The following is a 20,938-nucleotide window of genomic DNA, read 5'->3' on the forward strand; positions in this document are numbered from 1 at the left end:
TTCGCCCCGAATGGATAGCCAAGGCCAACTTAATAGGGTAGCGAACCACTTGGGCAGCGGCCGGTATTTTGGGCACTCTTCGCTCTAACTCAGTCAATTCCAAACCAATTGACTTGAAATTTTGTACACGGCTAGATACTACACTTATCTCATTGCGTTCCAAAAATTGTGTCAATTGGTTCAGAATTGGCTGAGTTATAGCAGAAAAGTGCCCAAAATAGGACCCCTGCCGAGATGGTTCCGCTTCCCTACTTAATCTGATCTAAACACGCCCACTTATATAAGTATATCATTCTTTGTTCCGCCACCATCTACAGCCGCCAGCTACCGTAACATAACGCTCCTTCCTGCAGGGAATAGATCGGAAAATGTACCAGGCAGTAGTAACATAGACTAATAGTAGTAGAGTCACAGTAATGATTGGTCTCAACTCAACGCAAATTCCACGACAGCCTAGACCAACACAGAACAGGAGATCATTGGATACAATTTCCATCTGGATTGTTCGAAACGGAAATGTCGTCCGTGTGATTCGCGGACCCCTGAATTTACTGCGTAATCCGCAATATCATTTCATAAAACTTGAATGCATCTTTGCATGCAAGTATGCACGCTAAGAAATAGCACGTAAGTTGGTTTGAGAATCATACCCTTAAAAAGATTAATATTCAGTGGCTGACTTGGGCGTGTTAGAACATGTGCTTTTCGTTTTCCGAGTTAACCCTTTGGGGCTGGAGGGGTAAATGTTTATGACCCCTTCGATGAAACCGAGTATAACAAACGACCAGCGAGATTACGGCAGCAGTGGCGAATTTATTTGGCTCCAAAGTATTCAATTATAACAAGCTTTATGTTTTAAAGGTCCTGAGCTCTTTTAAAAATTGCGTTGACCCTCTTCACTTTTAATAATGCATCTACTAAATTCTCTACATTCGTAGTATTGTTTAAGCGTATGGAAATATTGCATGCATTTTTTGTGGTGAATATAGCTAGACAAACGTAAAGGGACTAAACCATGAAGCAGTTTCTTTACTTTTTGTGCAGTTTTTTTTTTCAATGCGCAAATATCAATTTTATTTTTCTTCAATTGGGTTTTTAATTTAAGAAAAATGTATCGATTTTTTGATTTTATACGAAAGAGCAACTTTTTCTGAGCCACTATGATTTTTTTCAGATTTTTAGACCTTTATTTTGGTACCTAAAATCAATTTCAAAGAGATTTTTTGAAATCACCTTTTGACAGCTGAATAACTGTTTGACAGCTCCACCCAGTACAAAATGCGACGAGGGGTGATTCGACAAATCGCTCCCATACAAACTTCAAATTGATTTTTAAATAGGTTCCCGGGCACCAAAATTCATGAAAATTTTGATTTCGGCTCAGTTTCGCATGCAGATTTAGAATATGGAATTATCTCAACACCGCTAAAGAAGCCAATTAATTGTTAAGTATTAACCTCAGTTTTTCAAATTACTTTTAAGTATTAATATTTGTCTTTCTTTCATGTCTTCCGTGGTGGTGAACTTTTGTTACCCACTTCACCACTACCGAAAACATTAAACCGAGTGGTGTATATGAAACTGTCATCCGTATTCTCGCAACCCGACCAAAGCAGAAGGAAAATTTTTCACTTCACTCAGTACCGACAGACAACTGATACCGGAAAGCCGGGCGAGCGGGATTTCGATCGTAGAATTTTCCATTAATGTTACTCAACATTCTCAAACGGGTCACCATTCGGAACTGCAGTGCCAGTAATCTCTTGATTTGTCAAACTAACGTCGAAAGTCAGAGTGCACCATCGTTTTCTGGCGCATTTACCAAAGGTAAACCCATCAATATCTACCTGGAGATAGGTGCTAGTGTGAAGTGCGTGTGAAAAAAATCTCAAAACGTGCCAAGTTCCATGTCGCATTGACCATCAAATACTAACTACCTCAAGCTTCGCACCAATTCCGGACCCAACAGGACAATCGTCTACTAACATACAGTAGTGCAAGGATTTCCTTCAAGTAGCGCATTCATCTTCACTGCCTGGATTAATGCAACACCCCATTAATATCTTCAATTTGCATCACGAATAATTGAGATAATTGCACACTGTTCTTGACACATCTGCCTGTGACCGCCCACCAAGAAAGCGAGTGCGTGCGCGAGTGTGAGTGTCTGTCTTTCTGCGTATCGTTCTCCCTAATCGGTAACATCAATCATTGACCGAGCGCTAAACCACAAATTTTGAGAATAGTGATAAAGAACCGTCACCGCATCCTCCATTCACAATGCTAACACTAACTGTCGTGATTGCGAAGGGTGAGTCTGCTGAGGTGTGGCCTTGTCGCACCGCATTTCTTTGTTCACACTTTCTTTCACATATTTTACGAGTAGCACATTGAGCTAGTCATGTACCGATCTCGAACCTTAGGTTAAACTGTATTGTTGTTGTATGGTAGTTGTTGTTGTTGTAGTTGTACAAGTAATACGCTAGGGTAGACTGCATGGGCCGTATACACATCAGCACAACGTGGATGGTGAATATATGTGAAGGCGTTATTCACCACAGAACGATGATTGCCTGTGTGTATGTCGGTGTCTACAACAGGAAGTGACTGTAGTGGTGTAATATCGGTGCGTGTCTGTTTGATTGGGACGCGTTCTCGGTGTTTTTTGTTTTGATTCGTTTCGTGCCTGTATCATATTTTTTGGCTTCCGTTTTTTATGGGCGCGTGCATTAGTAGATCATTGAACACTTTCTTTGGCAAGTCATGTTATGATTGGTCGCGAGACAATCTCTAAAAATAGCAAAATAATTGCAATCTAATCTTTCGCACTCCCAGATTTGTTGAGGATTTTTGTTACACTCAGGGTGGTATAATTGAACATTCACATGCCTGAAAGGATTCGTGCTTTAAATCAATTTTATGAGCGATACGAAATCGATTCATTCACTCAAGTCGGTTACAGTTTCACTGAATTCCAATTGCGAAATTCCGATCAATCTAATTATTTGCTCATTACTCGGATGTATAAAAATAGCGTTGGGATATGCAGCAATATACTTGCAAACAACGGCGCCACTGACGTCTGATTCGACAGCCTTCTAAATTTATTTGCCATCTGAGCACCGAGGCCTGCCTGTAGTGAAAGTTTCATTGAAGGGCAGCTCATCTGTCGTATTTAGATCACAGTTGATGACGATAATTTTTCTCTTGCGCGTTTGTTGGGGCTAGTAGAAATGCATCATTGTTTGCGAATTAGCTTTTGCCAGGTGTCGCGTGCCAAATGATGTCACGTTTATCTGTCCTAATGGATTGAGTAATTAGGTGCAATTTTACTATGTCTTTTAGCTAGAGTAGTTTTGTGTTTTTGTTTGTAATAAAGTACCGTAATTAGATGTAAACTGCTACAAGAGAATATTGACATCAGGTATAACATGTTCCCAAAAAAAACATAAGAAATGTGGAAGCATTGTCGAATGCCATGGTCAGATGGCTGCTATCAAGACTCGTATTGCTCAAGACGCAAAGTTCTGGCTCGGTTGTTGCCGAAGAACAGGAAGTAGATGTTCCTAATACAGAACAAATAAATACCATATGCACCAAGAAGGTTTTTCGAAAATATTAGTTCAAAACAGCATGATTGATTTGCTGATAAATCTTCTATGCATTGGCCTAGAAATCAGCGTGAAGCATCGTTCCTACGAGAGATCCATCAAGAGTTACTTTTGGTTTTTCTCCAGCAGTTTATTCTTGGCTTTCTCTAAGAGCTGCATTTCTCCATTTCTCAGAGTTCCTTCTGGGATTCCTTGTCTTGAGAATTCTTCCTTGTAGGATTCATCCAGGATTTTTTCGATTTTTTTTCCTGAGAATTCCTTCGGAAGTTTTTTTTTAAAGGTCCTCCAGGAGGTTATTTATTGGTTCTTCCAGACTTCTGTCGGGATTTCTTCCAGGTTTTTTTTTCCTAGATTCTACCAGGACTTTCCTTGGGCATCCCTTCAGGAGTTTCAAAGAGGATTTTATCCGGAATTCCTACAGAAGTCCTTTCTGAGATTTCTCCAGAACTTCCTTTCGGTATTCCTTTAGAAATTCCAACCAGGATTCCTTCCTTCAGATATTTTTTCCGGAGTTCACTCAGATGTTGATTCCGAGATTCCCCCAAGAATTTCTTCCGGGCTTATTCCATGAATTCAATCTAAAACCTTTCCAAGAGTACCTTTTGGGATTTCAGGAGTTCCTTTTAAGATGCATTCAAGAGTTCTTTCTCAGATTCCTCCATGGGTTTCTTCTGAATTCAACCAGGAACTCTTTCTTTGATTCCTCCACGAACTCTTTTCGATATTCCTTTCTACTGGAATTCGTTGCGTAATTCCTCTAAGAATTCATTCTGAGATTTCCCCAGAATTTCTTCTTCTGTTTTCTGCATAAGTTTATTTCATGTTCAAAAAATTTTATTCAGTACTAGCTGTCCCGGCAAACTTTGTCTTGCCGTCTTGTGGTGGTTTGACAACTGTTGAGCTCAAAATAGCACCGCACTCTAGATTGGTTTCATTTCGATCGTGTTGATTTTCATCTCAGCTCATAAAAAAATCAGTATTTTGTCTATTTTCTTACATTTTTATTTCATTTTCCTAACTTTTTTTTACATATAAACACAGCCACCATGAATACGGATCTAAACATGCAAGAGTCATCCTGATCGGTTCAGCCGTTCGTGAGTTTTGTTGCCTCAAAGGGACTTCAAACTCATTTTTATATATATAGATTGCTTCTGAGATTCCTCAGGGAGTTCCTTCAGAGATTTTTACAGGAGAATTTATTCAAAGCTCAGGCATACTCTCAAAAGAAATCTGGCTGGTTTTTGACATAAGACAAAATCAAAATTTGTGTCAGTCTAACTATTTTAGGAATACATAAATGACCCGAAAGAGGCTAACTTTCGGAGACACATTTTTTGCTCTCCTCGAAAATCTTAACATTTTTTCCAAATATTTATCCCTCTGCTCTATGTTGTGCCATTTAGCTGTACTTCGATGCTAAACATGGATGAATTGGTTAAGGTTTGACCGTAAGATAACGAGAGCAACAAGTTTGTCGCAAAATGGGGCTGACAAAATCGGGTCCTTACTGTATTCAATAGATTCGTACTATGAAACCTATAACGTTTTCTCTTGAGAAGCCTCCAGGAATTGCTGAATAATTTTCATCATATAATGCTTGAATCCCAGCAAGACTTCCAAAAGGTTTCCCACCACGAAATCCTCGAGAAATCTGAAGCAATTTCAACATAATTTCTCAACGGAATCTGAAGAGGATTTCCAATAAGAAAACGAAGAGGAATTCGTGAAACAATCCCTATATACATTCTTGAAAGAAGCGCAAGAGAAATCCTGAAGGAATTTCTGAAAAAAAAAAATGTCCGGGTGAATTTCTGGAGAAACCGTACAGTAGGGGTTGCTGGATGAATCCTATCAATAATAATTCAATGAATCCCAACAAGAACGTCTAGAGGTAATCCCAGAAGAATTTTTGGATAAATTCCAAGAGGTATTATTAGAGGAACAACTTGAGGAATTCGTGGATTAAACATAGCAGTCATTTTTTGGAAAATTTGAAGTGAAATTTGTAGAGGAATGCTTTGAAAAAAACCTGTAAAAATCGCAAAATTCCTGTGAAATTCTTACTAGGATTCCTTCAGATATTCCTACTATTTTTTTTCAGGAATTCTTGCTGGAATTTCTCAAACAATATCATCGAGAATTCCTTGTAGATTACCAGTAGGGATTGGTTGAGGAATTCCAACAAGACTTCCTTATGGATTTTTTTAGAAAATCCTTAATGAATGTCAGAAGCATTCCTTGAGTAATCATAGCAAAAATTCCTGAAGGAATCTCAAGTGGATTTCCGGCATGAATTACTGGGTAAATACTGAGAAAAATCTCTGTAGGGATCCTCGTAGAAACCACTGAAGGAATCACAGCAGGAAACTTCGAAAAAATGCCTAGAACAATCACAGCAGTTTTTTTTGTATGTAGGAATCTTAGATGTAATTGCTTGAGATATTACAGTAATAATTTCTGGTGGAATATTATAATCATTCCAGCAATTACTCTAAAATAAAGAGAATTCCACCAAAAACTCCTACAGGGAGTCTTTTTCAGATGTTGAGATGCAGGCGCTGTTCCACTTGGATTCTAGTACGAAAAAAGGAGAAGGAGGTGTATTCCATCACAAAGAACAACTTTGCGGAAATCTCGAAAAATCCTAAAAATTCATAGAAAAAATTATATCAGAAAACCATCGAAGTTTGACAGCTGAAGCGTGATGTAAAATAAAAATTCATCCTGATATCAGTCTTCTGACTGATGGCGATATTTTCTTAATTTACCACTTGAATTCAGCTTGCTTACTGATAAAATCGCTTAGTGTATTGTGAAGTGCCAAGAAATAAATCGAAGTGGCGTTTTATATCAATTCAAAATTGTGAGTAGTCTGTGTGTTTGGGAAGAGCTATCAAGTGAAATTATAAGTTTAAACGTAGCTTTTGTGATAACCACGGGTGTTAAAGATGCTTTTGTCACGGCGTTGATAAAATCATACTATTGTGTACTTTAACACGGTTTATAGCAAGTTTTGAAAGCCTTATTAAACTTTTCATGAAAATCACAAAATAATGGCTATTCAGTTTGTCTAGAAAAGGTTGGGAAAGTAGCATTGTTCAATGTTTCATGTAAGCATTTTAGCATGTTCGATACATCGATAAAACCATTATAAATTTCCTCAAATGCAAAAACGCTGTCCAATTGTTACTTGGGCTCATCTTCTTATTCCATTGCGTTGTAATTCCACAACTAACCCTAACCTGTATAAATCTCATAAATGCATCCCTTCAATCTAACATGACTGCACTCCAACATGGTGCATCTTAGGAAAAGTTGAAGCGTCATTTCCAACCGCATGGATCGCTCTTCTGTTCCGTTCAGCGGACTTTCGTCGAGTCGGCGCAGCTCTTCGACTGCCTTCATTGCGCCGACTCGTGCCGCCTTCACTTCGGCCGAATTGGCTAAATCTGTCGCGCAAGGTATCACCATTTCGGTCCCTGCCAGTCAGTCTGTCCGCAGCACTCGTTGAAGCCGGTCCCTGAGAGAGCCGGAAGCTTACCTACCCAGCGCCCAGAGCCCCTGGCAACGTGGTCTAGTTTTTTCCTTCCACACAGCGAGGAGGATATTTTTAACTCGCGCGAGTACGTCGTCATTCGGAGGAATTTGACCTGTTTATGGCATTAAAAGGCAGTGAAAACTTGGAAGAGTGTTCTAAGTGCAGGGGTGGAAAAATACGTTAGTCATTCGGTATCGTACAATTGAGACGAGAAGGTGTACGGGTAAATAAGACATAATTGGACGTTTTCCTGCACTTCGATATTCATTTGGGTGATTGACGTGTGGTCGCACGATCTGGCAAAGGACAAACCGTACTGCAGTGAAATTGCGTGTTGGGAAGTGCTTTTCTTCGTTTCCTTAAGTGTACTCTTCGAGAACGACAGCTATTTGCATGCTTTCATTAGCTAGAGTAGTTTATTTCACAACTAATGGTGCTTCAGTTCGGACGTTTGATCGGTGTTTCTTTGGTGTAATTGCTAAGTGTTGGCCCAAGTCACCAGTAGCGGAAAACTTTGAAAGACTCATACGGTATTTCGTTTCACCCTCGAAAGCATTTTCGCAACTTTCCGGAATGGTTAAGCAAGGTCCACGTCCGCTCGTAATCTGCGGCCCGTCCGGGTCCGGAAAGAGCACCCTGCTGAAGAAGCTGTTCAAAGAGTTTCCAGAAACGTTCGGGTTCAGCGTGTCGCACACCACTCGGAAACCCAGACCTGGAGAGGAGGATGGCGTTCACTATCACTTTGTCTCGGTGGAGGAGATGCAAGCGGCTATTGAGAACGGAGAGTTCATCGAAACTGCCGTTTTCAGTGGGAACATGTACGGTACAAGGTAATTCATGAATTCGTGATGTTTATGATTGGTGAAATCCTTAACCATTTGAATTTTCAGCAAACAAGCGGTGGAAAATGTGCAACAACAAGGCAAAGTGTGCGTGCTGGACATCGAAATCGAGGGAGTAAAACAAGTGCGCAATTCCGACCGGTTAAATCCGCTGTTGGTGTTCGTTAATCCTCCTTCGATTGCTGAGCTGGAGCGTAGACTTCGCGGACGTCAGACCGAAACCGAGGAGAGCTTACAGAAGCGTCTCAACACGGCACGGGTCGAGATTGAGTACGGTAAGTGCATGGTGATGATTGAGGAATGGGATCAAACGTGTTGTGGATGGGCTCATAAATCAGGATGAGAAATGGTTATTAACTTACGGAGAAAATTCAATTTCAATACCAGAGACTTACTATTTAGAGGGAACGGAATATGATTCAATAGTTTATAGAATATGTTTGTAATCTTATTAGGTAAACCCAACTGACAACTACTTGTTCCAAGGGTAAAACTATTGATAAACAATCAAAACACTATTGATTTACATTTTTTTCCTGTATTTCGAAAAATTAGGTTAATTTGCAATAACTTTTGCTCAAGCCTCTCGTGAAATCCAGAACCGATTCCTCCTGGAATCGAGAACCGATTCCTCCTGGAATCGAGAACCGACTCCTGCTGAAATTGAGAACCAGTTCATCCTAGAATCACGAATCGATTCCTCGAGATTCAAGAGTCATATTCTTCTGGAATCGAGAACCGATTCCTCCTGGAATATATAACCGATATCTCCTGGAATCGGGAACCGATATCTCTTGGAATCAAGAACCGGTTCCTCCTGGAATCGAGAACCGGTTCGTCCTGGAATCGAAAACCGATTCGTCCTGGAATCGAGAATCGATTTCTCTTGGAATAAAGAACCGATTCCCCCTGGAATCGAGAATCTGTTTCTCCTGGAATCGGGAACCGATTTCTCTTGGAATCAAGAACCCATTTCTCCTGGAATCGAGAATCGATTCCTCCTGGAATCGAATATCGATTCGTCCTGGAAGCGAGAACCGATTCGTTTTGGAATTGAGAACCGATTCGTCCTGGAATCGGGAGCCGATTTCTCTTGGAATCAAGAACCGATTCCTCCTGGAATCGAGAACCGATTCGACCTGGAATCGAGAACCGATTCCTTCTGGAATTGAGAACTAATTCCTCCTGGAATTATGAACCGATTCCTCCTGGAGTTAAGAACCGATTCGTCCTGGAATCAAAAACCGATTCCTCCTGGAATCGAGAACCGATTCCTCCTGGAATCAAGAACCGATTCCACTTGGAATCGAGAACCGATTCTTCCTGGAATCGAAGACCAATTCCTCCTGGAACCAAAAACCGATTCCTCCTGGAACCGAGAACAAATTTCTCCTGGAATCGAAAACCGATTAATTCCGGAATCGATAACCGATTTCTCCTGGAATTGAAAACCGATTCCTCCTGGAAACAATTTCTTCTGTAATCGAAAATCAATTTCTCCTGGAATCGAAAATCAATTCATCCTGGAATCTAGAATCGATTCTTGCTTAAGAATCTCCAAGGATTTGAGAATTCCGATTGATTGTTCCTGAGCAGGGTACGAAAAACGGATCACGCTGAAAAACAAGAACCGATTTCTCCTGGAATCGAGAACCGATTTCTCCTGGAATCGAAAACCGATTCCTCCTGGAATCGAGAACCGATTCCTCCTGGAATCGAGAACCGATTCCTCCTGGAATCGAGAACCGATTCCTCCTGGAATCGAGAACCGATTCCTCCTGGAATCGATAACCGATTCCTCCTGGAATCGAGAACCGATTCCTCCTGGAATCGAGAACCGATTCCTCCTGGAATCGAGAACCGATTCCTCCTGGAATCGAGAACCGATTCCTCCTGGAATCGAGAACCGATTCCTCCTGGAATCGAGAACCGATTCCAGCAATCGAGGACCGATTCCTCCTGGAATCGAGGACCGATTCCTCCTGGAATCGAGGACCGATTCCTCCTGGAAACGAGAACCGATTCCTCCTGGAATCGAGAACCGATTCCTCCTGGAATCGAGAACCGATTCCTCCTGGAAACGAGAACCGATTCCTCCTGGAAACGAGAACCGATTCCTCCTGGAAACGAGAACCGATTCCTCCTGGAATCGAGAACCGATTCCTCCTGGAATCGAGAACCGATTCCTCCTGGAATCGAGAACCGATTCCTTCTGGAATCGAGAACTGATTGATAGCTCCTGAAGTTTATGACGGAGATCCTGCGAAATTACATCCAAAGGTTTTCCAAGTATTGCTTCCAGCGCCCCTCACGGGAGTTTCCAAAACTTCTTCATGCGTATTACAGGCCTGGTAGCGAGTCACTATTTAGTGACTTGGTCACTATTTTCCTGTAAGTCATTATAAAGTCACTATTTTCAAGACTTTTCAACTAAAGTCACTTTTTCTGTTAAAAAAGTCACTATTTTCAACTATTTCCAATCTCCTGAAATCTAGCCAGGGAGTAAAATAAGAGTTGATGTTTAAAATAGTGAAAAGCAAGTTTTGTGTTACTGGAGACAACAAAATGTTGTCATTTTTGCGTGTGATTCATGCGACTATACTAACATTTCGATAGATATTTCGACAATAATGAAAACTAAAGTTGTTTTTTAAAGAAAGTTACTGGCAATATTCCTTGGGCATTTTTAAAACTTTTGCTAAAACTCTTGGCGAAGTTTTCGTTAAAATTTTCAGTGAGCATGCATTACGTTCCTGTAATATATATGTAATCATTTCTGTATGCATTTCTTGCAAGATCATCCGTAGAGAATGATTGAGAAAGTCTTACAAATTACTTTGTTTTTGCTAAGATAAACCTAATAATCAGTCGAGAACATGGCTATGCTGCTGCAGGTGCAACCGAACCAATATATTTTCTGTTGTATCCGTTCACATCTGAGAAAAGAAAAAAAAACATAACTTTTGGGATCAGAAATTGCTTCCTAATGTGCAAATTTCATGCTGACAGATTGTGCATTTATGAAGCTTATTTAAAATGAAAATTAATCTAGTCAACAATAAACCCAACAACTTCTCCCTTAATGCCACGAATAATACGCCAGAAAATAAATGAGACCTGTAAATCTTTTGGGAATTTCATCACAGACTTCCTAAAATGAGATATTTTAGAGAAATATGGAATTCTGCTACAAGTTAATCCAACATTGCATTGTATATTAAGTATGATAGAATGATCGTTGGTTTTCTCCCTGTAGTTCTTCAGAAATGTTCGAAAGGGGTTTGCCGAGAAAAAAAATACTTCAGGAATTCCTCCAAAATCACATTATTATTTTCTGTTATTGGTTTCCACATTTTTTTTTATTTTGAGAGGATTCTTGAAATCATACTTGAGAAATTCTTACTAACATTTACTCACACATTTTCTATGCATATGTTTTCTACATAAGTTTCACCAACCATGTTTATAAGAATTTTATAAGAAATTCCACATTCGAAGCATCGCCATTTCCAAGGACAAACCGTCACGTATAATGAAAATTGCGATAAATATTTCTATTTTCATTCTAGACACATTTTTTTCCAGAAATTTGAAATCCTTCCAAGATGTTCACCTGAAATCTGTCTACAATTACGAAGATGCAATTATGTCCTTGAAAACTCATTTAATAAACCTCTGAGTGTTTCTTCCTCAGATAAAAACGCCAAGAATTTCTTCATAAAACAGGGTATGGCCAAAAAACACTCATAGATATCTATTTCCTCTGAAAACTTCATCAAGAATATTCCCAGAAATTCCATCTATGTGTCCCAAAGGGTTTCTAGCGGTACCGACTAAAGAGTTAATGTTGGTCATTACATCTAGTTTTGCACAAATATGCTAGAAAATTAAATAGGGGAATTCAGGTATTTTGGACAGAGCGTTACGCGTATATATTTTGGACATTTACGGCAAAATCTAATGGAAGTGTCCAAAATATATACGCGTCTGTCCAAATTACCTAAATCACCCTATACATGCAGTTTTGTACAATTTTTGGAATGAGCGTGAAAGTCTTGAACATGTTCATTATGCGGTACTCCAGGGTTTGCTGAATCAATTTTTAGTCACTTATACTTTTTTTTGTGCGTAAAGTCACTATTTAGTTACTTTTTTGCTTTCTGTAAGTCACTATTTGGTCACTATTTTCAAGAAATTGGTCACTAAATTAACTATTTTGACCATCAGGTTTTGCCACCAGCCCTGGTATTACCCAAAAAAAATCGTAGAATTTATCCTGGCACTTCTACAGGAGTTTCTTTCAGAATATTTCACAGATGTTGTCGTGGAATTCCTCTCACTCAAAGTTTTTCTTCGGATTTCTTTTGAAAGATTTGTTCGCCATTCCTTCCGGCACAAGTTTCCTCGGGAGCTCTTCCTTACCCAGTAAAGGCAAAGAGCAAACCCAGGAAAAAATAATAACAAATTGTGCCATCATATTATGAATAACACAAAATAACTCACATCGCAAAATTGGTTATTTCTACGTTATGTTCTTCTGACCATCCTAAGTAAAATAACATCCCAATGGCATATTTTGCAATCATAACTTATTTTGTTATTAATGGGTTATTTAGTATTTATTTTGTTTTAAATGGAATATTGATGAAGAGGAAATTTTGTTATTGGTTTGTTAGGAATAAGAACTTAAAGAACAAAAAAACAATAACTCACTTTGTGCCAGAAAAAGTAAATAATAACTAACTTTGTTATTATAAGATCAAACCAAGGATTAAACATTTCTGAACTTACAATACATTTTTTTCCAATCATAAGAACAAAATTTATATTTATGATGATCTTTTTTGAAATAACTGGTTTTGTAGTTATTTTGTTCTCAATAACTCGATAATAACTTATTCAGTTATTCCACATTTTGAAATATTTTGTCTTTGGTTTTTTCTTATAAGGATTAAATTAGTTACAGTGTATCAAACAATTGTCCGTACAGCAATTTTTTGGTCAAAATAATTTTTCATTTAAATGATTATAACTTTTTTATACGTCAATCAAAAACGCTGAAATTTTGACCAATTATAACCCATATATTAAAGCTCTATTGATAAAATTTTGAGCGAGATCGAATAAGTTTTCTGGAAGTTATAGAACTTTTAGTAAAACTTATAAAACTTTTGAATACATTTTTAAAACATTATATCTCAATATGTACTTGATGAAACTTTTTCAATGTTTTTCATGTTACAGCTTATACCTAAGGCTTTCATATGCAGCTTCGTTTAAGGTTTTATATTCACTACAAAAAATATGAAAAATCTGTATATGTTCAGAGTGTCATTTGAAAATTTATCATATTTTGATCAATAAAAGTGCCAAGTGTTTTCAACTTTTCTAAGCTCTCTTAATGATATATTTTTATACAGGACTTACTAAACTACATATGAAGAGTAGGTCCTATGGATTTTTCGTTCAGTTAATGTACTTTTATTGGTGGAAAACGTTTGGCAGATTATATGTGCAAAATATGGTAAATTTTAAAACATCGTCAACTACATACGCACATTTTTCATATTTTTTGTAGTGAATATAAAACCCCAAACATGGCTGCATATGAAAGCCTTAGGTATAAGATGTAACACAAAAAAATGAAAAAATTTCATCGAGTACATATTGAGATACAATGTTTTAAAAATGTGTTCAAAAATTTTATAAGTTTTACTAAAAGTTCTATAACTTTCAGAAAGCTTATTCGATCTCGCTCAAAGTTTTACTAATGGAGCATTAATATATGATTCATCATTGGTCAAAATTTCAGCGTTTCTGATTGACGCATATAAAAGTTAATAACATTTGAATGAAAAATTATTTTGACAAAAAAATTGCTGTACGGACAATTGTTTGATACACTGTATTATTGAGTTATTTTCCGGTACAAAGTCAGTTATTGTTTTTGTTTTTTTAGGTCTTATTCCCAACAAACCAATAACAAATTTTGCCATGCAGCTATTCATTTTTGATCTTCGTTAGTTACTCTCGAATTTTCAGCAGGAGTTTCTCCAGGGTTTCTTAAGGTTTCCCCTGCATTGCTCCCGGAGCGCCTCACTGGATTCCCTTCGGTGTTCTTCCTGTAATTTCTTCAAGAAATTCTCATGAGCTTCTTTTTATAGTTTCTACAGGAGTTTATCACAGGATGTTTCTTAAATGTGCTCACAGGATTTCTGTAGAAGTTTCACACGAAATTACTCTCGGAGTTTCTCTCAGCATGTCTCTCAGAGTTTTTCAGGATTTATCCTGAACTTACTGCCAAAGATTCCGGAGTTCCTGTTTGGGAGTTCTGCAGGAGCTTTTGTTGATATTTCTCTTATAGGGTATTGGTTCCCTTATTAAGCAGGTGGCTCCCATTTTCATCCTACGAAAAACAAGGGATTGGAACGCTGTTTGTTTTGTTTCTTATTTTTGTATTTTTTGTTAGAAGTGAGCACCCATGTAAACACAAAAAACGGAATCAATCGGTGCCGTAATCGCTTGTTTTCGAATAGGATGAATATGGGAGCGTGAGATTACTGATGGCACACATACCCTATTTCTTTTCTCTCAGAGATTTTTCCTAGCGTTTCTTCGTGGTGTTTTTTTTTTGGGACTTCTTTCAGTGATCCTGCTGCTATTAGTTTTGAGAGATTTTCCCAGGATTAGTTTCTCTTGGAATTCTCGCATTGATTTATCCGGGAGTTTTTCTCGGAATACCTCGTGGGATAACCTCCAGAATGTCCGAAGAAAATATAAGAAATTTGTAGAAAAATATCGGGAAGAATCCAAGTCAAATCTTAGAAGAAACTCCGGGAAGAGATATTATGCAAATTTCGAGTGGAACTTCGGAAGAAATCATGAGAAAAATTAATACATTTCAGAAACACACCGGAAAAAATGCAGAGACTGTTGAAAAGCCAACCTGGATTAATGGTTAGATTGGTTAGAATGAACTTTTAATAAATTTGGTGAGGATCTGCGGAAGTAATTCAGCATAAAATTCTGGAAGCAGATCGAGAAAGCCTCTGTGAAAAACTCCTGCAAAAATCTTGGGAGAAACTCCCTAAGCCATTAAGCAGTAATTCTCAGAAATCCCAGAAAGAAAAATCGCGGAAGGAACTCTTGCAGTAAATCCGGAAAATCCTCAGGATAGAATCTTGGTTAAAAAAACTCATTGAGAAATTCAGAAACATAAAATCAAGGAAGAAACCTTTGGTAAATTCCAGGAAAAACTCCGAGAGATATCGTGGGAAAATTTATGTAAGAAGATATAAAAAAGTGAAGGAGAATAGGGTAGAAACGCGATAGAAATTCAAGGAGGAATCCCAGATTCATGGAAGAATATTGTATAGAATTCCGGAAGAAATTCATAGAGGTATTTCCGCCATGTTGTTGGATTACAAGTTTCGATTGGATGATCGTTGATTTTGGTTTCTCAGTCTAATAAATTGCGTTGATCACTCTTCTATCATGGCCGACGTTTCGGTCCGGCTATTGGACCATCTTCAGGGCCTAATTATTTTTTGAAATTGACAAAAATTAACATCAAACATTTAAAATAACATTACACAAACTCACTCGATACACAAATCAACAGGTCACACAAATTTTGCAAACTTTCATTTTCTCAGTCTAATAAATTGTTTTGTTTACTCTTCTATCATCGCCGACGTTTCGGCCCGGCTATTGGACCATCTTCAGGGCCTAATTATTTATTGAAATTGACACAAATTAACATCAAACATTTTAAATAACATTACACAAACTCACTTTTTCTCAGTCTAATAAATTGCGTTGATTACTCTTCTATCATCGCCGGCGTTTCGGTCCGGCTATTGGACCAAGTTTGCAAAATTTGTTTGACCTGTTGATTTTTGTATCGAGTGAGGTTGTGTAATGTTATTTTAAATGTTTGATGTTAATTTGTGTCAATTTCAATAAATAATTAGGCCCTGAAGATGGTCCAATAGCCGGACCGAAACGTCGGCGATGATAGAAGAGTAATCAACGCAATTTATTAGACTGAGAGCCGAAAATTCCAAAGTCAACGTTCATAGAGGTATTTCGGATCTAATTCTGGTTAGATTTCCTCCAGGGGTTTTCAGACCTTTTGAATCGCGGTGCACTTTTTGGAAATACATCGCTCCGTGGTGCACATGTTTATTATTGGTGAAAAAAAAAAAATTTAATTTCTCAAAAAAAAAACTCGAATTTTTCGTAGCAACAATCAAACAAGATCTTTATGAATGCTGAGTGAAATCCTGAAAAGTTTCACAGTAAAATTCATTCTAAATTAGTGGCATTTTGTTTTCAAGGAATCACAATGAGAAACTCGGTAACGTCTTCTGATGACCCCTGTATGATTTTCAATAGACGTTTTCCTAAGACTTTACTGAAAAAATCCTAGCAAGACACTTGGAAGCTTCATTTCCAGAACTTTGGCATATTATTGCCAATATTTTTGATAAATTCCCTCCAAGCGCTGTTGTTAATACAGGCAAAGATCCTTTGAAAGTAATAAATACGTTGTCTTTAAATTTACAGGTCAACCGATTTTTGAAGCAGTGAGAAATTCCATCTCTGTATTAGGCAAGGCTAAGACATATTATTAAAATTTTTTCTAAGATTTTTTAGCGAATTCATTAAAAATTCCTTGTAGGGCGCTTGTGAATACCCATTACGAGTTAAAAATATGATAGTTATGAGGAGAGTTTTTGTAGACTTGGTTCATTATATTCTTCGCCAATATCTGCGAGTGGGAACCATTTTACTCTCAATCCCTTGGAACACCTTAGCTTGGCCATGGACCCCATGTTCTAATGCCGTAAAAAGCCTTAAGTTTTCATCCGGATGAAAACTTAGCAATCCGTTTTTAAGTTATTCTTCCAATACTGAAAGCCATAACCTCAAAACATGACATCAACAGTCGATTCCTCAAGAAAGTTTCTGGAGAAATATCGGAAAGATTCCAGTTGAAAACCCATTCCGGATAACCATTAACAATGAACTTTGAATAAATTTGGTGAGGATCTCCGGAAGTAATTCAGCATAAAATTTTGGAAGCAAATCGAGAAAGCCTCTGAAAGAAATTTCGGGACAAACTCTCATAGAGACCCCGTGAAAAACTCCTGCAAAAAACTCTGCTGACCTTTTAGGAACAATTCTCAGAAATTCCTGAAGGAAAATCGCTGAATGAACTCTTGGAGTAAATCTGGAAAATCCTCAGGATAGAATAAAAAAAAACTCCTGGAAAAGTTCAGGAAAAATAAACGAAAAAAAATGAAAATAATAGAAACGCGATAGAAACTCAAGCAGGAATCTTGGATGGGATTCAATGAAGAATATTGGTTAGAATTTCGGGAGAAAGTTAGAGATGAATTTTGGAACGAATTCTGGGTAGATTTTCTAGATAATTACTAAACAAGGTCTTATTAAATTCTACGAACGATACAAATTAAAAAAATATGTAAGGACAAAAGTCTACAAAGGGAAAGGGGTGGGATGGACCCTTTCTGGACAACGCCAGTTATCTAATCAAAACCAACTTCTCATTCTCCCACAGGTTCCACTCCGGGCAACTTCGACATCGTGGTCCACAACAGCAACCTGAAGCAAGCGTACGCGGCCCTGCGGGACTTTATCGTCCGGGAGCTGGAAACCCAACAGAACCAAGGTATCAACGTCAGTTTGACCCGTGTGGCCATGAATGAAGACTAAACCGCCCCTCCCCTTGTTTTTTACCTGACCCCGCTGTTTGATGATTGTTGAGTGCATTTATCCCCCGCTCGCTGTCGGCAGGATCCGCCAGAAACCGGAACGTCGAACCCGTCTTTACTAATCCCAAACTTACACTTACACACGCAAAGAAAGTAGATTACCATTTTCCTACCGGTGTTGAAAGCAGTACCCTAGACAGTACCTTAACTTGATTGTATTTCTAACGTGAATCATTCCACTTTTTGTAATAGATATATTGTAACTACTATGGAAGGGTCTGCCCCGTACGGTTGTGTTATGCCAAACGGGGTAGACTCCTAAGGAATAACTCAACCATGGTGCTAAGTATCTAGTTTCACTGAATTTCACTTCCGTAAGGTCGACACAGTAATACTACCATTTGATCAATATGATGATTAGGCTTTGATATTAGACAGAGAGCGGTCTCCGAGTTAGAAGGAGATCGATTAGAATAAGTGTTTAGAGCAAAGAAATTCGAACGAATTTATAGTTTCAATCGATAAGGCAGCAACATCAGTGAGTTTCCTTTTTTATTTCCAAAATCTTCACATTCCATTTGAGTTTTCCTTCTTTTATTTTTTTTTTGGCGTCACAATTGAAACACTTTTCTCCTCCCTTACCTAACACTCTAACATCAGCTTTATAATAATAGTGTGCGCGGCAAGCGATATGCCGAGTGTTGAAGTGCGAATTTTCCTACGGTTTTGTGCTAACTGGCATTTATATTAATAGCATTTCACGTGTGCGCGTAGCAGCAGTCCACGCGGATGCACCTCCCAAGATGCAACCGCGCTGATGATGATCCTGAAATAACTTTAATATGTACTTCCGCCGCTCGACCGACTGAGTCGGTGAAATTGCTAACCCGAAGCCCCCCTATTTGTACCAATAACCAACCATTCAATTTGCATACAGCCCGCTAAACGCTGATTACCGACCACCTACCTCGAGAGTGCGATGATGGTGGATGATTTCTGTAAATGATGTGCGCTTGTTTTGCGATGTGATTTGCCACGACAGTCAGACAACAACGGCCCGGGACGTAGGTAGCCCTTTCATGAGTGAAGTTTGAAGAAAGAAGGAATCATAACTTAATGCTTGAGTTGGAAAATTGCAACTTTTGTCTAGTAACGATTTGATGAGATATATGTTGGTAGAATTTTTGGAATTCCAGGTGTTCCTTTCTAGATTTCTATAATAGTTTCTCCCAGAGTTCTTACATTGATTTTTTCACAAGTTTTACTCGGAATACCTTCTGCGATAACTTTCGAAATTCCTTGTAATAAATTTTTGGAGAAATATCGAAAGGAATCCAGGTTAAACCGGACAAGAAACTTCGGGAAGACCTATTGGAGATATCTCGAGAGGAAGTTCAGAAGTAATCCTGAGAGAAATTGGGATATCTCAGGACTAATCACAGGATGAAATATAAGGGGATTTCCAGAAGGAAATCTGAAAATCTCGAAGGGAAATCCCAGGAGAAACGCCAAGATAAATCCCGGAAAAATATCTGGAAAAAAATCTGGAAAAAAAATCTGCAGAAGTATGACAAAAAAACGGGAAAACCGGTTGAGAGCCATCACAGAAAACCACTAAGAGTGAACTTTGGATAAACTTTGTGCGGAACCCCGAAAGCAATCCAGCGAGAAACTCTGGAAGCATAACGGAAGAAGCCTTTGGAAAGAATCCCGTGAGGTACCCCTGCATAGAATAACGAAACTTTAGTTTAGCAACGGTTTGAACAGATCTCTTCTGCTGTAATTTCAGACGGATGTTTTTACGGACTTGATTTTCAAGTCATATCTAGGAGACTATTGAGCAAAATTACACAAACTTCTCGCTGGCATTTCTGAGAAATTTGTGCTGATACCTGTGAATTTACAGAGAAATCTTTGGATAGCTTAAGTTGAAGTTTAAGCAAATTTGGTAATTGGTAAATCTTCTAGAAGATTCATTGTTCAATTTATCAATGAGATGAACAGGCCGAGGGCTGACAATCTTAATGATAAAGATTATTGATAATCGTGTGGCGATCTCTTCAACATCTCTATAACAACACACGGGTCTTTAGTTAGCCTTGAGGTTAAGGCTATGGATCGCCCTGGGCATAGCGTATCATTGTGTTTGCCTCACGAGATAACATTTCGGTTCAAAAACTTTTAAAGAAATTTCTGATGGTATTCGATGTGGAATATCAGGAGTGATCCATGCAAAATCTAAAAAAAAGTTTTGGAAAACACGGGAAAAATTGTAACGAAGACTATCGAATGAAAGGGATTTTTCACTTGACTTTCTAGTAGAAAAGTAATCTGTTATGTAATTACTGAATGACGAAGAAATCACGCCAAACATGTCTAAAGGTCCTATCTGCGGAAGAGAGGCTCTCTTTGGTTTCCCTCTCTTTCGTTAATATCTCAGCTGTTTATTTGTATTATGATTGTCTCCTTGCATTGAACGATGGTCAAAACAATCGTCTTTTGATTTGTACTGCAAAAATAGTTGAAAAGTGTACCATTGCATTGCAATAATGGAAAGAGAAAGTGAACAAAGAGAGCCTCTCAAATGCAGATAGGACCTATTGAAGTGTTTGGCCTGAAATATGAACTACAGGAATTCTTTACCTCAATTTTCATCAACTCCCGGTAGCAATCTGTTGAACACCTCTTGAAGAAATTTGTGATTATGAATGCTGAAATGAACTTTTGAATTGAACTTATGATTTTTTTTTTCTAGGAAGCTGATAAAATGAATTTCATCCAAATTTTTGAAACAGTTTCAATTGGGAATATTTGGTTTAGGTGTCCCTAAATTCTCGGAACAGTTACAAAAGGAGCTCCTGGATACACCCTTACGTGCGGGCCTAGAAATCTCTGGGCATCATTTTTCCAGACAGTTTTCTAAGGTAATTTTCTTATAATCTGGTCGACGAATTCTTAAAAATTTTGGGGTCTCTTTTTGGGTGAAATTCCGATAGAGAGAAGTTTGGAGAAAAGAATTGAAAAGAATTGACAACTTTTTATCACGAACTTCTTAACAGGAGATTTTGAACGGATTCCTGGAGAATTTTGAACCTACTTCGTAGGAAAACTTAAAGCGGAATTCATTTAGTAATTTCATAATATCTGGAAATAATTCCAAAAATCCTCACAAATTTCAGATAGTATTAGAAGCACTTCTTATAG

At 38.1% G+C, this 20,938-nt stretch overlaps 1 protein-coding gene across 4 annotated transcripts; it reads left to right on the forward strand.

The window, feature by feature from the left end:
• Positions 1–1,626: 1,626 nt before the first annotated feature.
• LOC109433004 (guanylate kinase) lies at positions 1,627–18,269 on the forward strand. Of its 4 annotated transcripts, none has more exons than XM_029865612.2 (4): positions 1,627–1,827; positions 7,706–7,982; positions 8,043–8,269; positions 17,581–18,269. In XM_029865612.2, exons 1-4 carry the CDS (start codon positions 1,707–1,709, stop codon positions 17,733–17,735), a joined length of 780 nt encoding a protein of 259 aa, XP_029721472.2. In that variant the 5' UTR covers positions 1,627–1,706; the 3' UTR covers positions 17,736–18,269. The 4 variants fall into 4 exon arrangements, with proteins under 4 accessions (XP_029721472.2, XP_062698492.1, XP_062698493.1 ...); XM_062842508.1 differs by lacking the exon at positions 1,627–1,827 and adding an exon at positions 1,849–2,311; XM_062842509.1 differs by lacking the exon at positions 1,627–1,827 and adding an exon at positions 6,562–6,693.
• The last annotated feature ends 2,669 nt before the right edge of the window (positions 18,270–20,938 follow it).

Source organism: Aedes albopictus, chromosome 3, assembly GCF_035046485.1.
Source record: "Aedes albopictus strain Foshan chromosome 3, AalbF5, whole genome shotgun sequence".
Lineage (NCBI taxonomy): Eukaryota > Metazoa > Arthropoda > Insecta > Diptera > Culicidae > Aedes > Aedes albopictus.